General features: G+C 45.7%; 1 protein-coding gene across 1 annotated transcript in view; it reads left to right on the top strand.

Annotated features, from left to right (window-relative positions):
* Window positions 1-14,725, top strand: part of EXOG (exo/endonuclease G) — a 30,675-nt gene extending 15,950 nt beyond the window's left edge. Inside the window, exon 6 of the mRNA XM_014608935.3 lies at window positions 9,270-14,725. Coding sequence (XP_014464421.2) covers window positions 9,270-9,731 — 462 coding nt within the window. The 3' untranslated portion in view covers window positions 9,732-14,725. The remainder of the gene's footprint in view (window positions 1-9,269) is intronic.
* Window positions 14,726-15,506: the final 781 nt, after the last annotated feature.

The following is a 15,506-nucleotide window of genomic DNA, read 5'->3' on the forward strand; positions in this document are numbered from 1 at the left end:
TTATAAGTTTGCACACTTGTAAACCCGCACATTTCTTTCTCTGTTAATATGAACAAATGTCAAAAGTTGCAAGCATTTTAAAAACCAGAATAGTCATGGCAACTGTCTTGCCATTATTAGGTGGGTCATAAGACAGATTACCCAAATAAGCATGATAGAAACAGCAGCCCATTGCACTGAAAGCAAGTCTAATAATGCAGCTGTGTAGGATAACACAAGCTCAGTTGTACTACTTTATCAGCAAAAGATTAGTTGTAGCACTTGAACAGAATTGGGGACAAGAGCAAAAATGAATAGAATGTGGAGCTCCATATTGTGTCACCAAACACTTTTTAATGTTGCTAGCGAATTTGAAGGGCACAGAGAAAGAGAGATGAAGTCTGAAACTTGATTGTCATCCCCAGTAGTGAGGGAGATGGATTACTTTTAAGGTTAAAAGATGAGGAACATGTTTAGGTTGATGCACACAATCATTTCTGGTCACGAGAGGCTGGATAAAAGAAAACGCATCTCAGGAGCTTCTCAAGTAACATTTTATAGGAACAGAGATCTACAGACCTTCAAAGATGATACAGAAACTCCCGTGCTGTTCAGTTCTTTCATCTGAATGTGATGTGGGACAAAGAGAATCTGAGAGCAAGGCAGTGTTTCCTGATTTGTTTTAGTGAGTCAGAGAGACCCTAAAAGAGCTGTTGCTGTGTTCCAGCCAGGACAGATTGCTGTTACAAGTGGTGATTATTAAAAGATCATCCTCTGCCTTTGGACAGACTAGCACAAATTAAAGACAATATGTACGCATGGATAATCGTAAATGGTTTTACATTTGGTTACAGAAGAAACATATGCTCTCTGCTTTTGTTAGCAACGCAATGAGAGAAATGTGTCAAGTCGAACTGCCAGGATCAGTGCAGCAATGTGGTTTGCTCAGTTCCACAAGAACATCTACTAGATGGCAATAGGAAAAGCCAAGCACACCTTACTCCTGTTTCAAAAGGTGCTCCTGCTGTAGAACCATGGTACCCCAGTTGTTTAGCTCTGCACCTGTGTTGAGCAGCTGTATGGAATTGGGCATGATCTTCTTTTGCAACCTTTTTCATATTGAGGCAGGTGAGAAGTATATTACTTTGCATGTTCCTGTCTAGACCAAGTTGGTGACGGAGATGGGTATACAAGCTATCTCAAGAACTGCACTTTGGCCCCAAATCCAAGCCCACCTTTAGGTGGATAAGTGGCTTTTTGGCCATTCATGTAGATTTTTAGATCCTGCTTTCCCTGGCAAGGTACAACTCCATATAAATCCTGGAAAGGCAGTGACAGAAGAGGAGGAGGACTCTTCCAACTTTTTGCCTAGAAGCCTAGTGGTTAGGGCTCCTGTCCAGAGAGCTAGAGACCCAGATTCTAGGCCTCGATCTCAGCCAGAAGGGGTTTGAACCTGTATCTCCCATTTGCCGGCAAAATCAGCAGGAGAACAAGCCAAGGGGAGGCTCAGATGGTAACTACTCTAGAAGTGGGGAGGGTGGTGCTTTTGCATTTGAATAGTCATTGGCTAAAATGGCTGTCAGGCCCTTGGCAGATGTTACATTTATCTTACAATTAATGTATTAATAACAATAAATTGTGACGTTACATGTTCAAGCAATGTATCCCTGATAATGAGCCACAGAAATGGTGATACAACCACAAAGATATTACCTTGTTTGAACATATGCATGGTATGGCATGCATAGGGTCATAAAGTTTGGCCAGGTTTTCCAGCATCCTATGGAGGGCTGCTCTCTTGTTCCCCCTCCTCTCCACTCTTCCTGCATTCATGATTCATGCTGAACTCTGCTGCCCTAGATGCCTCAGCAGGACCTGGCTTACCCTGTAGGCCTGTGCAGATAGGGAAGTATTGGATTCGGATGATTTGGAGGACAGTGATTTGATTTGGAGATTCGAATCACTGTCCCGAATTGATTCGGCTGAATCGGCTTCGGAAGATTTGGCGCTGATTCGGAGAGATTCGGCCGTAGACTATAATGGGGAAATCACTGAAATACCTATAACTTTGTCACTTTTTGCCAGATTTGGATGAAAACAGCAGGGATGGTAGCCCCTTCTGAGGGCACGAGGCCTGACAAATTTCAAGGAGATAAGTGGAGGTGTTTCTGGGAAACTGCACCTCAAGGTGCTGACGAGCAAAACTTGTGACGTGTGACTGGGTGTGTGTTAAGGCGCAGCGGGATGAAACCAGCAGGGATGGTGGCCTGTGAGAGGGGGCCTTCCCCGTGCTCAGGCAGGAAACAGCTCACAAAAGGGACAGAACTGCTGCAAACAGAGGCTTATGTGCTGTTTTTACGTCCCTCCCCCAGAGCTCTGTGATTGGAAGGGACTCGGGGAAAGATCGCAGTCACTGGCCAGCTACAGATGTCAGTCTCCCCCCCTCCCCTTCAGTTTCTGTTCCTCTGAAAGAGTGTCTTCCAAATCTGAATCTTTTCCAAATCAATTCGGAGGTTTTTTTGGGTCTCCTGATTAGATTTGGATTTGGTGATTCGGCCTTCGAATTGGGCCAGATCTTCAAATTGAACCGGCGACTGAAGCTTTGCATGCCCCTATAACACCCCTCTGCCCTCCCTTTTCCCAACCAGCCTTCAAGCTTTCATCATTAAGGACCTAGTAGCACCTCTTCCCTATCACAGCCAACACTTAGCAGGGTGTTTTACTTGCACACAATAGGAATCTCATAGAAGGGACGGAATTTGTTTGGAAGGAAAGGGAACAGGGAATGACAGAGGAAAAGCACATAAAAGCATCTCATCGGAAGGGTTGGACAGAGTCTGGCTCACCAGCTGGATCGGGCACGCTTTCAGTGGACTCCATTTTTCAGCTGCCACTGTCAGATCCAGTCCTGCTGCCCGGACCCCCTGTACCCACCACCGGGGTCAAGACCTGCACGGGCAGGGTGCATGGCTGGGAATGAGTTGGGCAGGTGGGGCTGGGGAGACCCCAGGATCTTGGGGTGGTGACAGCACAGGGCTGGGGACAGTGCAGAGCCACTATCTGTTGCCTGCACGCCGCTGTGACCAGCACAGGTTCTGCGGGCAGGGGCCTGCAGGGAGCAGATTGCGGCTCTGCCCTATGCCCACACTGTCACCGCCCCAAGATCCCAGCCCCAAAGCAGCTCTCTGCCCAGCTGCATACCTGCCCGCACGGCTTCTGGTTGGTCTGGGAATGCTGGGAAATGGAGTTCAGCTGCCAGCCAGATCTACCATTTTGCCCACCCTTGTCATAAGGTGTCTGTGGCTAATGTGGCTGCTCCTGGCCCCCTTCCCGTAACCATTTGCATAGGTCTTCCCTGCTCTGCTGGAAGGAGGGGTGTTGACAGCTCTTCGGCTTCCCATACTGGCAGAGCAAATTTCCAGGGTGCTTTTTTTCCCTGTCTGAACGGTTTGCCCTTTGAATGTGAAGCAGGTCCCATGGCATGACAGTTTCCATCAAGCGCTGCTAGAAATGCTTGATGGGAAGAATGTCTGCCAGAGACCTTAGACAGACAGGCATTCCCCTTCCCTCCTTCCCCTAACCAAAGTATTTACAGACCGGAGGGGCTGGGTTACAACTTTGAATGTGTTTTAGGTAGTGCAGCAGGGCTTTTGGACAACTCTGACCACCTGGCAAGCATCATAGCTCAGCCCCTGGCATGGATCTTTGAGAAGTCTGGGTGCTCTGGTGAAGTGCCTGATGATTGGAAGAAGGCCAGTGTGGTGCCTATGTTCAAAAAAGGGAGGAAAGTGGATCTGGCAAACTACAGGCCCATCAGCCTGACCTCTATCCTAGGGAAGGTCTTGGAAAAGATTATCAAAGAGGCCATCCTTAACAGACTAGCTGACGGCAATATCCTGAGGGATACCCAGCATGGGTTTGTTGCAGGTAGGTCTTGTTTTACCAATCTCATTTCCTTTTACGACCAGGTGACCTATCACCTGGACAAGGGGGAAGAGATTGATGTTGTATATTTTGACTTTAAAGAAGCCTTCAATCTGGTATCCCATGATCACCTCTTGGCAAAACTGGCTAACTGAGGCCTCAACCTCACCATGATCCTCTGGCTGGGGAATTGGCTCCGTGGCAGGACCCAGGGAGTGGTGGTTGATGGAAGTCAATCATCGTGGTGCTCTGTGACCAGTGGGGTCCCTCAAGGCTCTGTCCTTGGGCCTATATTTTTTTTAACATCTTCATCAATGATGTAGACATTGGTGTCAGCAGTGGGCTGGCCAAGTTTGCCAACTGCACCAAACTCTGGGGTAAAGCATCCACACCTGAGGACAGAAGGGTGATCCAGGCAGATCTTGACAGGCTCAGGAAATGGGTGGATGAGAACCTGATGGTCTTTAACACCGAAAAATGCAAGGTTCTCCATCTTGGGAAGAAAAACCCACTGCATGCTTATAGGCTCGCCAGTGCTACGCTGGCTAGCACTACGGATAGAAGGTACTTGGGGGTCATGATTAACCACAAGATGAATGTGAGCCATCGATGTGATGCTGTGGCTAGTAAAGTGAGCAAAACGCTGGCTTGCATCCATAGATGCTTCTCAAGCAAATCCCAGGGCATCATTCTCCCGTTGTACTCGGCCTTGGTGAGGCTGCAGCTGGCGTACTGCATCCAGTTTTGGGCTCCATAATTCAAAAAGGATGTGGAGAAGCTTGAGAGAGTGCAGAGGAGAGCCACATGCATGATCAGAGGTCAGGAAAACAGACCTTATGATGAGAGGCTGAGAGCCATGGCACTCTTCAGCCTGGAAAAGCGCAGGCTCAGGGGTGATCTGGTGGCCACCTATAAGTTTATCGGGGTGTTCACTAGGATCTGGGGGAACATCTCTTCACCAGAGCGCCCCAAGCGATGATGAGATCGAACGGTCACAGACTCCACTGCGACCGATTCAGGCTGGACATAAGGAAGAACTTCTTCACTGTCCGAGCCTCTAAGGTTTGGAATAGACTGTCGCCCGATGCGGTTCAAACACCCACTTTGAACGCCTTCAAGACACATTTGGATGCTTATCTTTTGGGATCCTATGATCCCTGCTGACTTCCTGCCCCTTGGGATGATCCTTCAGGGTCCCTTCCATCCCGAATGTCTATGAAATCTATGAAAACCATAGGGTGCAAGGCTTTTTAACCTTCTCAGTAGTGTTTGAACTTTAGTTACTTTTTGGGGGTGAAATTCACCCCGATGTAGAGGACCAGCATAAAAAACCTTCAAATCTTAGGCTTTCAAAACGATTAAAGTGGTGTATAGGCCTCGTGCTGGTCATCTGTGGTACAGAAGTAAATTTAATCTGGAATGAACACGTGAAGCCCTTAATGCTGCTAATTTTGCAGTTGTGTCTTAATCCATCAGAAAATGCACTGATTGGGGGGGTGTTGTTTTCCTATATTTTTACTTTCTTTGACCCTGAGATGGATAAACCAGGCTTAACACACACTGAACATGGCATATGCCAAATGCTCTGAAGTTCAAAAGCTCTGACTTGTCTAATATCAAGATATCTATCCTCATGAAAAGAGAATGGGGGGCTTCAGCATAAGGTACTTATGTTGTGCATTGCTTATTTGGTATCGTCTTCTTGACTCCCAAGTGTACTGCCAGTGCTTTCTTTAGGAAAGGGTTGGGGTATAAGCTGCATTGGGTTGGTTTGTTTGTTGATAAGAGGCATAGATTGCAGTGTGTTTTCATTTCGAGACAGCCTGGCACCATTAGGAAATCAGTACGGACACAGAGAGGTAAGCTTTTTATGATTGCGTTGATAGTGAGAATGAAAGAAAACTAAAACAAAGCTTCTCTCACAGACAGCAGCAGGGAAGTTGTTATCGCGATTAATGCACCAAAATGAAAAGCCTTTCATTTAAGGGCAGCTTGTTTTCATTATGACTAATTGGGCTTTAAAATGATTAATAAATGGCACCAGATGTATACCAAGGGACCCTACCCCATTAAAAAAAAATGCTCCTCACTACCTGCCCCCTCTTGTCCTGACACTGCCTCTGCTCCCTGCCTCTGCCAGCTCCCCCTCCCCTGCTGCTGCTTACTCTGTCTCAGGTCTGGCCCAGGACAGGCCACTTCACTTCACCACTGCCTCCCACTGCTACCTCCTGCCTTCCAACACTGTTTTCCCTATTGCACCAATGAGGGAGATGGATTAAGGCGATCCTCCAATAATTAGATTCTGCACATGGAAACTTCTAACAAATTTATAAGTTTTCCATGTGCACAATCTAGTTATTGCAGGGGTCATCCTGACTTCTGTCATCTCATTCCACTAAATATGGTAAATACTGAATCGGACACCACTGAAGTTTGTATACTTCAGAAACCATTGACAAGGCTTGGTTTTCTTGCACCATCATCTTATGTAGCGGTATTAAATATTATCTAAATATATAAAATGATGATTAGATGATAATTGAATTATACTGTCTGTATGAAGAGCCAAACCTTTGGACTTTTATACTGGACTTGTAGCTATCACATTAGTTTTTAAAATGCATCTACTTAATTGGATCGGTTGGAGCAGTGAAGTAGATGAATTTTAAAACATGATTTTGAAAAAAGCAGCTGTTTAACAAAGCCGTTGAGCAATGAAACTATATTTCCACTGTCTTTAGCATATGTGTTTCACAGCTATATTTTGTGCATTAAACCAGACATCTGCATAGTTCATGTCAGAAAATCTCTCTCTCTCTCCATTCCCATTTTTAAGCTTTAGGTTAGAGATGTGTTTAAAAAAAAAAAGAATATCTTAAGAAGATACTTATAAAAAAGTATCAACAGTATAAAAGTATCACCAGTATAAAAAAAGACAACTCATCATCTAGCTGCAGGCCTAACTGTCTTTTGCTCACTGACATGTACTATCCATATGGCAGATAAAGATGGTAAATCTCATAGAATTAGGCAGTCCTGGTAAAATATGCATATTAACATCATTTATTTGAATAATTATATTCATGGACATGGAATCATTGAGTTCATCTTCAAATGAAATATCCTGCCAGGCGGGCACTTGCCAAGCTAAGAGCAGCAATCTGGGGATATATGTGTATGAGCACGTTATATGATTCGCATGAATTTAGAGTCCCGACCATCCGCTCCAAACACTTAAATTTAATTCCAAGAGCATGATCTGAATGACACAGCAGGGACCCCATCATACACTGGTTCAGAAGTCGTTGTAATGAGTTGCTACACTGAACAAGGACGCTTTATCATAATTGAAATACCTCACTGTGTAGCTATATTCTTCCTTTCAGAACGCTTCACTATGAAAAATATACATCCTTTATACATAAGGCCCCTCATAAAAACGCTGATTGAGTTAACAGCTTCTAAATACAGTGTGTGCCTTCATCATAAACACATTGTAGTGGACTGACAGCATACCAGAATCAATACAAATGGGGATTACATTTAGAAAACTGATTTGGATGCTCGTTAGCAAGGAAGGAAGATGTAGCTTATAGTAGTCACTGCTGCTGAAAACAGCCATCCAACCAAGTATTTATTCAAGGGTGTGCCATCTGACAAAGCCTGCACTACTGGCTTGTATCAGTTTAGTCTGCAAGTCTGCATGGCGGGAGTGTTGGTCTGATGGTTGAGGCCTTAGCTTTGGACTTGGGGAGATCCAGGATTTATTCACAGCTTTCTGTGCGATTGGGACAAGTTAACTAGACTTCAGATATCCTCAAAGGATATGTTGATGCTTAACTTCTATTGATTAATTGCTCTTTGCCTCAATTCCCCATATTTAAAGGGCAGTTACAACACTTCCATACCCACAGGAACATTGTGAGGATTGATACGTTGAATACTGTAAGGTGCTGAGCCCCTGCATCATATGGCCCCGAGGGTAGCTCTGGGAAGCAGAAATGTAAAGCTTGTTATGCTCCTTTCTCCTTTTGCTTTGCCGCCTGGTGTTCGATTGATTGAACTGGATTGCTGCCCTGGTGTACCTGCCAGTGCTGCAGAATAGATCTGTGGTGTTTCCCACGTCGCTTTTGAAAGCAGACACTCTTCCTGGCCAGTAATTAAAGGAAATAATCTGCAAACAAGAGAATAGAGATCTTCTTCTTCTTTAGATATTTGCTGTCCTTGCAGGCACACAGCAAGTCAGGCACCTTCTTGCATTTATCTTTTTAATGGAGAAACCCGTGGCACAGTTTGAGGGCCTTATACAGTGTTCTGGAGAAATCGTCAATCAGAAGCCAAACATCCGTGCATCTTTCTCCACTGTGGTCTGTGCTGTGTTACTACCTCTCTGGTCATTAACAGGGATAAAGGGCTGTCTTAGGATATTGGTTTCTACCTTCAGTTTGTTTGTGCTTGGCAACCAGTTGTGTAACGAGAAGTTCTGCAGTTGATACAGGGGTAGCCTGGTCTAGCTCAGTATGGCTTTTATGACCTTGCTGCTGACATATTTATTATATGCACTAAGGCTGTGCGAAACAGCAGTGCTCCATTTCGACTTCTCTTTTGACGGAGCAGCATTTTGTTTCGGATTTCATTTTGATTTGAAACCGCTGTTCCATTTCGTTTTGTCGAAACAGTGATGCTGTTTCAACACTTTTTCGACATTTCGTCCATAGGCTATAATGAGGAAGCTTGAAACAGCTTCTCTTATCCAGCAGGCAGATCAGGGGCCCACAACCCCAGAAGGGGCGTGGGGGCTGTGGGCCCCCGATCAACCTGCCGGATGAGGGAGGGAAGTCTGGTGCTGCCACCTGGGACCTGCACTAGCACGCCACCGGTCCTAGGCAGTAGCAGCCAGCTTCTCTCATTTGCCAGGCAGATCGGGGGCTGCAACCCTGGGAGGGCTGCGGGGGTGTGCTATCGGGCTCAGCGTCCTTTCCCAGCCTGATTGAGCTGAGGAAGGGAACTGAGGAAGGAAACTGAGCCCCATCGCTGAGCTGGGCTGAGTTCCCTTCCCCAGCCCAATTGTAGCACTTGGGGAAGGGAACTCAGCTGGGCTGCTCTGAAACTCAAAACTTTTGAAATGCTTCGACTGCCCTTATTTTGTTTCAAGGCTGTTTCAAAGCCCTTTGTTTCAACTCATTTCGAGCTCGAAACAGCGAAACCAAAACGAAACGGTGTCAAAACGAAACAGCCTGTGAAATTTCACACAGCCCTAATACGCACATGATAGTGGTCTTGCAGATGTAGGAGCGTTTGGGTTAGTTTCAGATTTTGTGCTGCCTGATGAGATCATGCCTGTAATGTAACTTCTCTGTTGGCAGGTAATTGGAAAAGATGACGTGGCCGTGCCATCACACCTCTACAAGGTGATCCTTGCCCGACGAAGCAAAACGTCAGCGGAGCCCCTTGTGCTGGGAGCCTTTGTGGTGCCCAACAACCCCATAAGCTTCAGTCACCAGCTGCCTGAATACCAAGTTAACATCGAAGACCTGGAGAAAATGTCAGGACTGGTTTTCTTTCCACAGGTAGACAAAACTAAGGATGTTAAAAATCTCTGTGATGTGGACACCTGTAAGCTAATAGGGTTTAAGGAGTTCACATTGTACCTTACTGGCCGAAAAGTGCAGAGTGCCAGAACGCTGCACAGGCTGGAAAAGGCCATGTCAGAGTTAAGGGAATCGGGAGTTGAGCCTGACGAATATCTAATGAGGGTCTACAAGAAGAAGGAAGAGGAACTCGCTCAGCAAGAGCCGCGGGAAGCTAGAGAAAGGAAGACTGGCTGAATGTTTGTCTCAGAAAACCGTTTGAGAATATGTTCTCCCCGAGCTGTACATCTGTGCGTGCACACTCCTTTTGCATTTTGGGCCTTGGCTGTTCAAAGAAATTGTCAAAACAATTGCGAGAGAATGAAAATTGATGGATTTTGGGGGATAATGTTCATTCATTCTCCTGTAATATGATGCAGGTATGACTTGCTAAAGTACTTTTGCTATGAGAAGTGAAAATGACCCTTTCGCAGCATGCTAAGAGACCTCTAGAAAAGGCGGTGTTGTACTATTTTCTAAAGCCGACGTCAGACTTGGGTTTTGAACGGAATCTCTTCTAGGAACGTTATAAAAATAGACAATGGACACCTTGGGAGTATAACTGGAACATGTCTAAATGTAACTCACCCTGTAGATGTCTTTGAAAATGATGCGGTGGAAGCAATGGTATTATTATGGGGGCTGGTTGATGAAAGAAATACAGAACGGTGTGGGATTTTATTGGCATGTTTTCTTTTGTTTTTTTTAAGTGTCCAGTAACCGATACCTAACCTAACCTCTGTTCATTTGTTTTCCTCCTGCAGTTGTATTTGGGATTTTAAAATCGCTCTCTTCTCCACATGCTCGTATACTTTTAAATGAGTTTCACTGAATTACGCATTCCTGACAAAGAACAATAGTTCCGTTTCCTTTTGGAAAGGGCTTTTTCTTGCAACACAATGGTTTTAGGGAATCCTAACATCCTAGCTATCCAGTGGTATTGGTATTACAGTTGTGCTCTTCTCACGCATTGTGAGATGATTAAAAAAAAGTCAGAGGCAGTAAATTGTGGCAGTGATGTTAGCAACACGAGTTAACAAAAAATGAAAAAATTTAAGAAAATATGATTGCGGTGCTATCATTATGTTTGGGTTTTGCTGTATTTCATTCAGCTTGGGCCATGAATGATGCATTTTGATTGAGTTTGTAGTCACTTAGTGACTGTAACACACTTGTTCAGTACTGCAACATCTGATTCATAGATTCATAGATGCTAGGGTTGGAAGGGACCTCAATAGATCATCGAGTCCGACCCCCTGCATAGGCAGGAAAGAGTGCTGGGTCTAGATGACCCCAGCTAGATGGTTATCTAACCTCCTCTTGAAGACCCCCAGGGTAGGGGAGAGCACCACCTCCCTTGGGAGCCCGTTCCAGACCTTGGCCACTCGAACTGTGAAGAAGTTCTTCCTAATGTCCAATCTAAATCTGCTCTCTGCTAGCTTGTGGCCATTGTTTCTTGTAACCCCCGGGAGCGCCTTGGTGAATAAAACCTCACCAATTCCCTTCTGTGCCCCTGTGATGAACTTATAGGCAAACTTATAGGCAGCCACAAGGTCGCCTCTCAACCTTCTCTTGTGGAGGCTGAAAAGGTCCAGTTTCTCTAGCCTCTCCTCGTAGAGGAGCTCCTCATGGAGGAGCATAATCTGAGCTGTTTATCTACAGGGAAACTTTTAAAATCGAATGACTATTTGTTGACAGTAATTTTTAAAAAGTAATAGAATCTTTACTTTTTATGTTACAGTATTTTTAATTCTGCAAATTGAACTTCTTGTATCTGGACTAAGAAGGCAAAGAAAGCAAACAGCAAAACTGACCATGTTTTTAGATTTGGAATGATACAGTCTTTGGGTTACAAATTCCTAGCAATACTCCCTCCAGTTTACAGATGAGAAGACTGAGGGACTAATCAAAGATGGGTTTTACGCTCACGTTGGGTCATATTGCATTAGGCGACTACCAAAAGCAGGGAGAAGCTGATTCAGGAATATTACCCCAACCAGGCTCAGTCTTGTGCTATAATAACACCTGGCTTACAGTACCTTTCATGTAGATAGTGCATTTTACCAGCCAGTGTCAAACTCTTCATAAGCAGACTGCTTTATTTAAAAGCAGTTAAGGTTGCCGTGACAACCTTATATTTACCTACCTACCTCATTATTTATAGGAGCCAAGACTTAAAAGCAAGGAATTATTAGATAGTGAGGGTCATTGTAAACCTTACTGCCCACGTCACACAAGCAAAGGGCAAAATCCCGATAAATATGCCAGTGGATTAGGATGTCATATTTCATCTTCTCCAGTTTGGAAAAAAAGCACAGTACGCTAGAGCACAGCAAGCCACATCGTGCAGCTCCTGCTAACAGAGGCAGCAGAGGGGCTGGCTCCTGGGACGTGTGCTGCAAAATGTCATGGGCAAGGAGCTAGGACTAGAGATGGACTCACACTAGTGTGGTGGCTTCTCAGGGCGGGACGGGTCTTGCCATCAGCAGGTAGCCAAGGACTTCACAACTGCCCAGTGTGGAGCTGGTGGAAGCAGCTGGCTCCCCCCATCTTGACAGATGGTCACAATTTGTGTTTGCCTGGTTGCAAAAGGACACACCCTGTATATCTAACAGGTGGTGATCATTGTGGTGGGAGGCAAGGCTGCTGTTTTGCTGGATCCAGATTCCAGTTGGTTATTATCCACCCCTCCCAGGCAGGTGCATCAAGTGATGAGAGACAGAGTATAGTGTAACTCTTCACAAGGAGGCCGGTAAACTAACCCCCTGCTTTCCCGCTGGTCTGTTAAAACTAGATTCTACCTCACGGGCAGGACATTACATAGCAGCAGGGAGTCCTTTCATTGCCCAGGGCCTCTTTTCTGTCCTCTAAGTCAGTGGTTCTCAATCTTTTTTCCTACCAGGACCTATTTGCAAAGAACCATGGTCTGTCCTGACCCACATCCCCCTGGCTCTGCTGGTGTCCCTCACTCCTGACCTGCAGCCCCTCCGTCCCCCCAGCTACCCCCATTCTGCTTGGGCCAGAGCGCGAGCAGCGAGTACTACCCCTGTCGCAACTGCCAAGCAGCGAGTATGAGCACTGGCCCTGTACTATGGGTCCAGGCACACAACTCCCAGCTGCAAAGGACCACCCCTGCCCCCTTTTCCTGATGAAGAGCCAGGTGCCTTCTCCCCCTGCCCTGCCACAGCCCTGTTCCTGGCCACTTCCCAGCACCGGCATGCACGCACAGCACCTCCCACCCCCCAAGACAGTTCCCCTGGACCTCCGGCCTCCGCTCCTCATACACTTACCTGCATCCCGTGGTGGGACCTGCTCCAATGACCTAACCTCACTGTATGCTGTCCACGTGGGGCTGCATGCACAGACACACGTGCCCATTGTCTCCAATCATGCCAAGCAGCCCCTTGCAGGCTGGAACACTGCCAGCTTGGAAGGGGAAACCTATGCTTTTGCATGGTTTTCTGGGACTTGCTCGTGACCCTTTCAAATATTGCAACCCGCATTTGGGGCGCGACCCACCGGTTGAGAAACTCTGCTCTATGTTAAAACTCTTGCTAGTGTAACATTTTAGCAGCAAGCAATAGCATAAAGCCATGACCCTTTCCTTTGGAGGCAGGCATCTTTGAGCAGATGCTCCTTAGTTCAGCATCTATTCTAGGCTGATATGCACTCCTGAATTCCTATAGGGCCTGATTAGCATTATTTTTCACCCCAACTGCCTTGCCATGTGGTGTATATGCCTGTGTTTTTTTTCCAGCTCCATTTAAGTGTGGTCATTCTGCTTTGTCTCCCCTTACAAGACTGTAGCAGGTGCAACCATCAAGCCCTTGGCAAATGGTTAAAAAAAAATCATTGTTTGTCCCAGGAAAAACACATCCAGGTACAATTATAATCAGATGCACTTACTGTGCTGATTTCACAGTTTGAGGTAATAATTTTGGAGACTGTTTTATAACAAAACTAATTTATCCTCTCTTGCTGTAATGAGGCTTTCTAAGAGAAACAGAAAAATACAGCACTAAAAAATGGTATCTATTCCCCCCCCCCCAAACAAATTACTTCTGGATATTCTCTGAGCTACCTACATGTTGCTTCAACATGCCATACATTAAGCACTAGTGCCTCAGCTGTATTATTTTCTGTATAGTTTTCATCCCTCATCTGTCCTTTTGTTTTGCAGACGTGACCATATGACACATGGATGTATGCTTGTTATTTCTTTGGGTAAATTTACACCATATTTATAGCAGTGGGGAGTTGTACGGTGTGTATCTGCTCCTTGCTTATTCCAGGAACGTAGACAAGCCCTAAGTGTGGTAAGAGCCACTGCTGGCAAATGCTAGGACCTGCGTGCTGTGCGTGTCGGCATATGTTGAGCTCTAAAGCTGTGTAAAAGAATTGTGACATCATGACATCTCTACCCCTCTCTTTTTCTGCTGTTCTCCAGCATTCGTACGAGATTTGATTCAGAACATAGGAGTTGGTAAGCAATGGCTCAAATACTGAGGACTACATGCTATTCTCTACTGGTTTAAGCAGTGCACTTTCTAATAATAACTGACGTGAATCTGGATCCAGCAATACAGCAGCCTTGCCTCCCACCACTATGATCCCACCTGTTAAATATACAGGGTTTGTGTCCTTTTAAGTAGATGCATTTCTACTTAGTTGGGGAGGGGGGGGGGGGGGGGGTCTGTGTGTGTGTGTTTGCACGCTGCAACTCACCATCTTCTGTGTATAATGTAAATGCAGGTCTGGTGTTTGGCCATTTGGGGGCAGTCAAAACCTACAACATTCTCGGCTGCTGTGTAGCCAGGACCACATGAACTTCAGGAGCCTGAATGTTTGGGGCTACAAGCGGCATAGTCCTAAAACTGCCTTTCCTGCTTATAATGTTGCTATACGTGTTTTTATGAATTAGTGTTACATTTACTGTATTAGACAGTAGTGCAAAATGCAAGCCAGTGACTTTCCTAACTTTTTTTTGTGGATGGGGCATTGAGATGGCAGGGATGAAGCAACATACCTGCATTAGATTTACCAGCAAGGTTGGTTCTTCATTTTTTAGATCTTGTGCTAAGCCGACTTCAAGTCCAGCTTCTTTACGGGTGTAATTCCAGCTGAGTATGTAACACACTATAAATGATGCAGATATTTTATAATACCATTAAATTGTACTTATGAATACTGTAGACTTGCAAATGTTTTGAAACTGGGTTTTGATTTGTTTGTATAGCCATTAGTTGGGTTGCGTATTAGGATATCCCAGTTGTTACAGAACCACCTGGAGGCCTATTTTGCTGAGTCCTGTACAGGCATGAACACGCTGTCAGGCAGGTCCTACCTTGCAGAGCTCGTTATCTTTAAGAGGCAAGGCAAGCAAAGAACAGGAAGATGTGAAGAGCTGGATCTGCAGAAGGTACTTGCCACACCTAACTTTCAGGTGCCCCGTCTCGTTGGGTACCTGACGCATGGAGAGTGGTGCCTAAGAAGGAAATGCATAGCTAGCAGGATGAGCAGGGAGCCAAGCTAGCCAGTAGCAAATGCTGAGAAGAGTAGACAGCCTCTCCTGGAGGTAGCCATCTAGGCCAGTCCTTTTTCACAGAAAAAGGACAAAGATTTCCTCCCCTGCTGCCCTAACCCTCTGTTTCCTCATCGGCTTATGCAGGTGATTAGGGTGGTCACTGGGAGGGTGGTTTTTTGGCTCCCTGCTCTGTGTGATTTTGAGTAGGTACTCAAAACCCAACTCCTATCTCAGGTGGAGAGTAGCGCTGCTGGGCATTCAGAGGACTGGGCACCTCAAGTACTGGGGTTCAAGCTGCTCCACGAACGGACCAAACAAACTTACTCGCAGTTAGACTTGTCACCTAAGGGACTAGAATATGTGGGTTCAAATTGCAGCTCTGAATCAGAAAACGGGAGAGGTAAAAACTGGTTTGCCTCTCAGAGGTGACTGCCCTGGCCCCTGAGCTA

This window comes from Alligator mississippiensis, chromosome 5, assembly GCF_030867095.1.
Source record: "Alligator mississippiensis isolate rAllMis1 chromosome 5, rAllMis1, whole genome shotgun sequence".
NCBI classification, from domain to species: domain Eukaryota; kingdom Metazoa; phylum Chordata; order Crocodylia; family Alligatoridae; genus Alligator; species Alligator mississippiensis.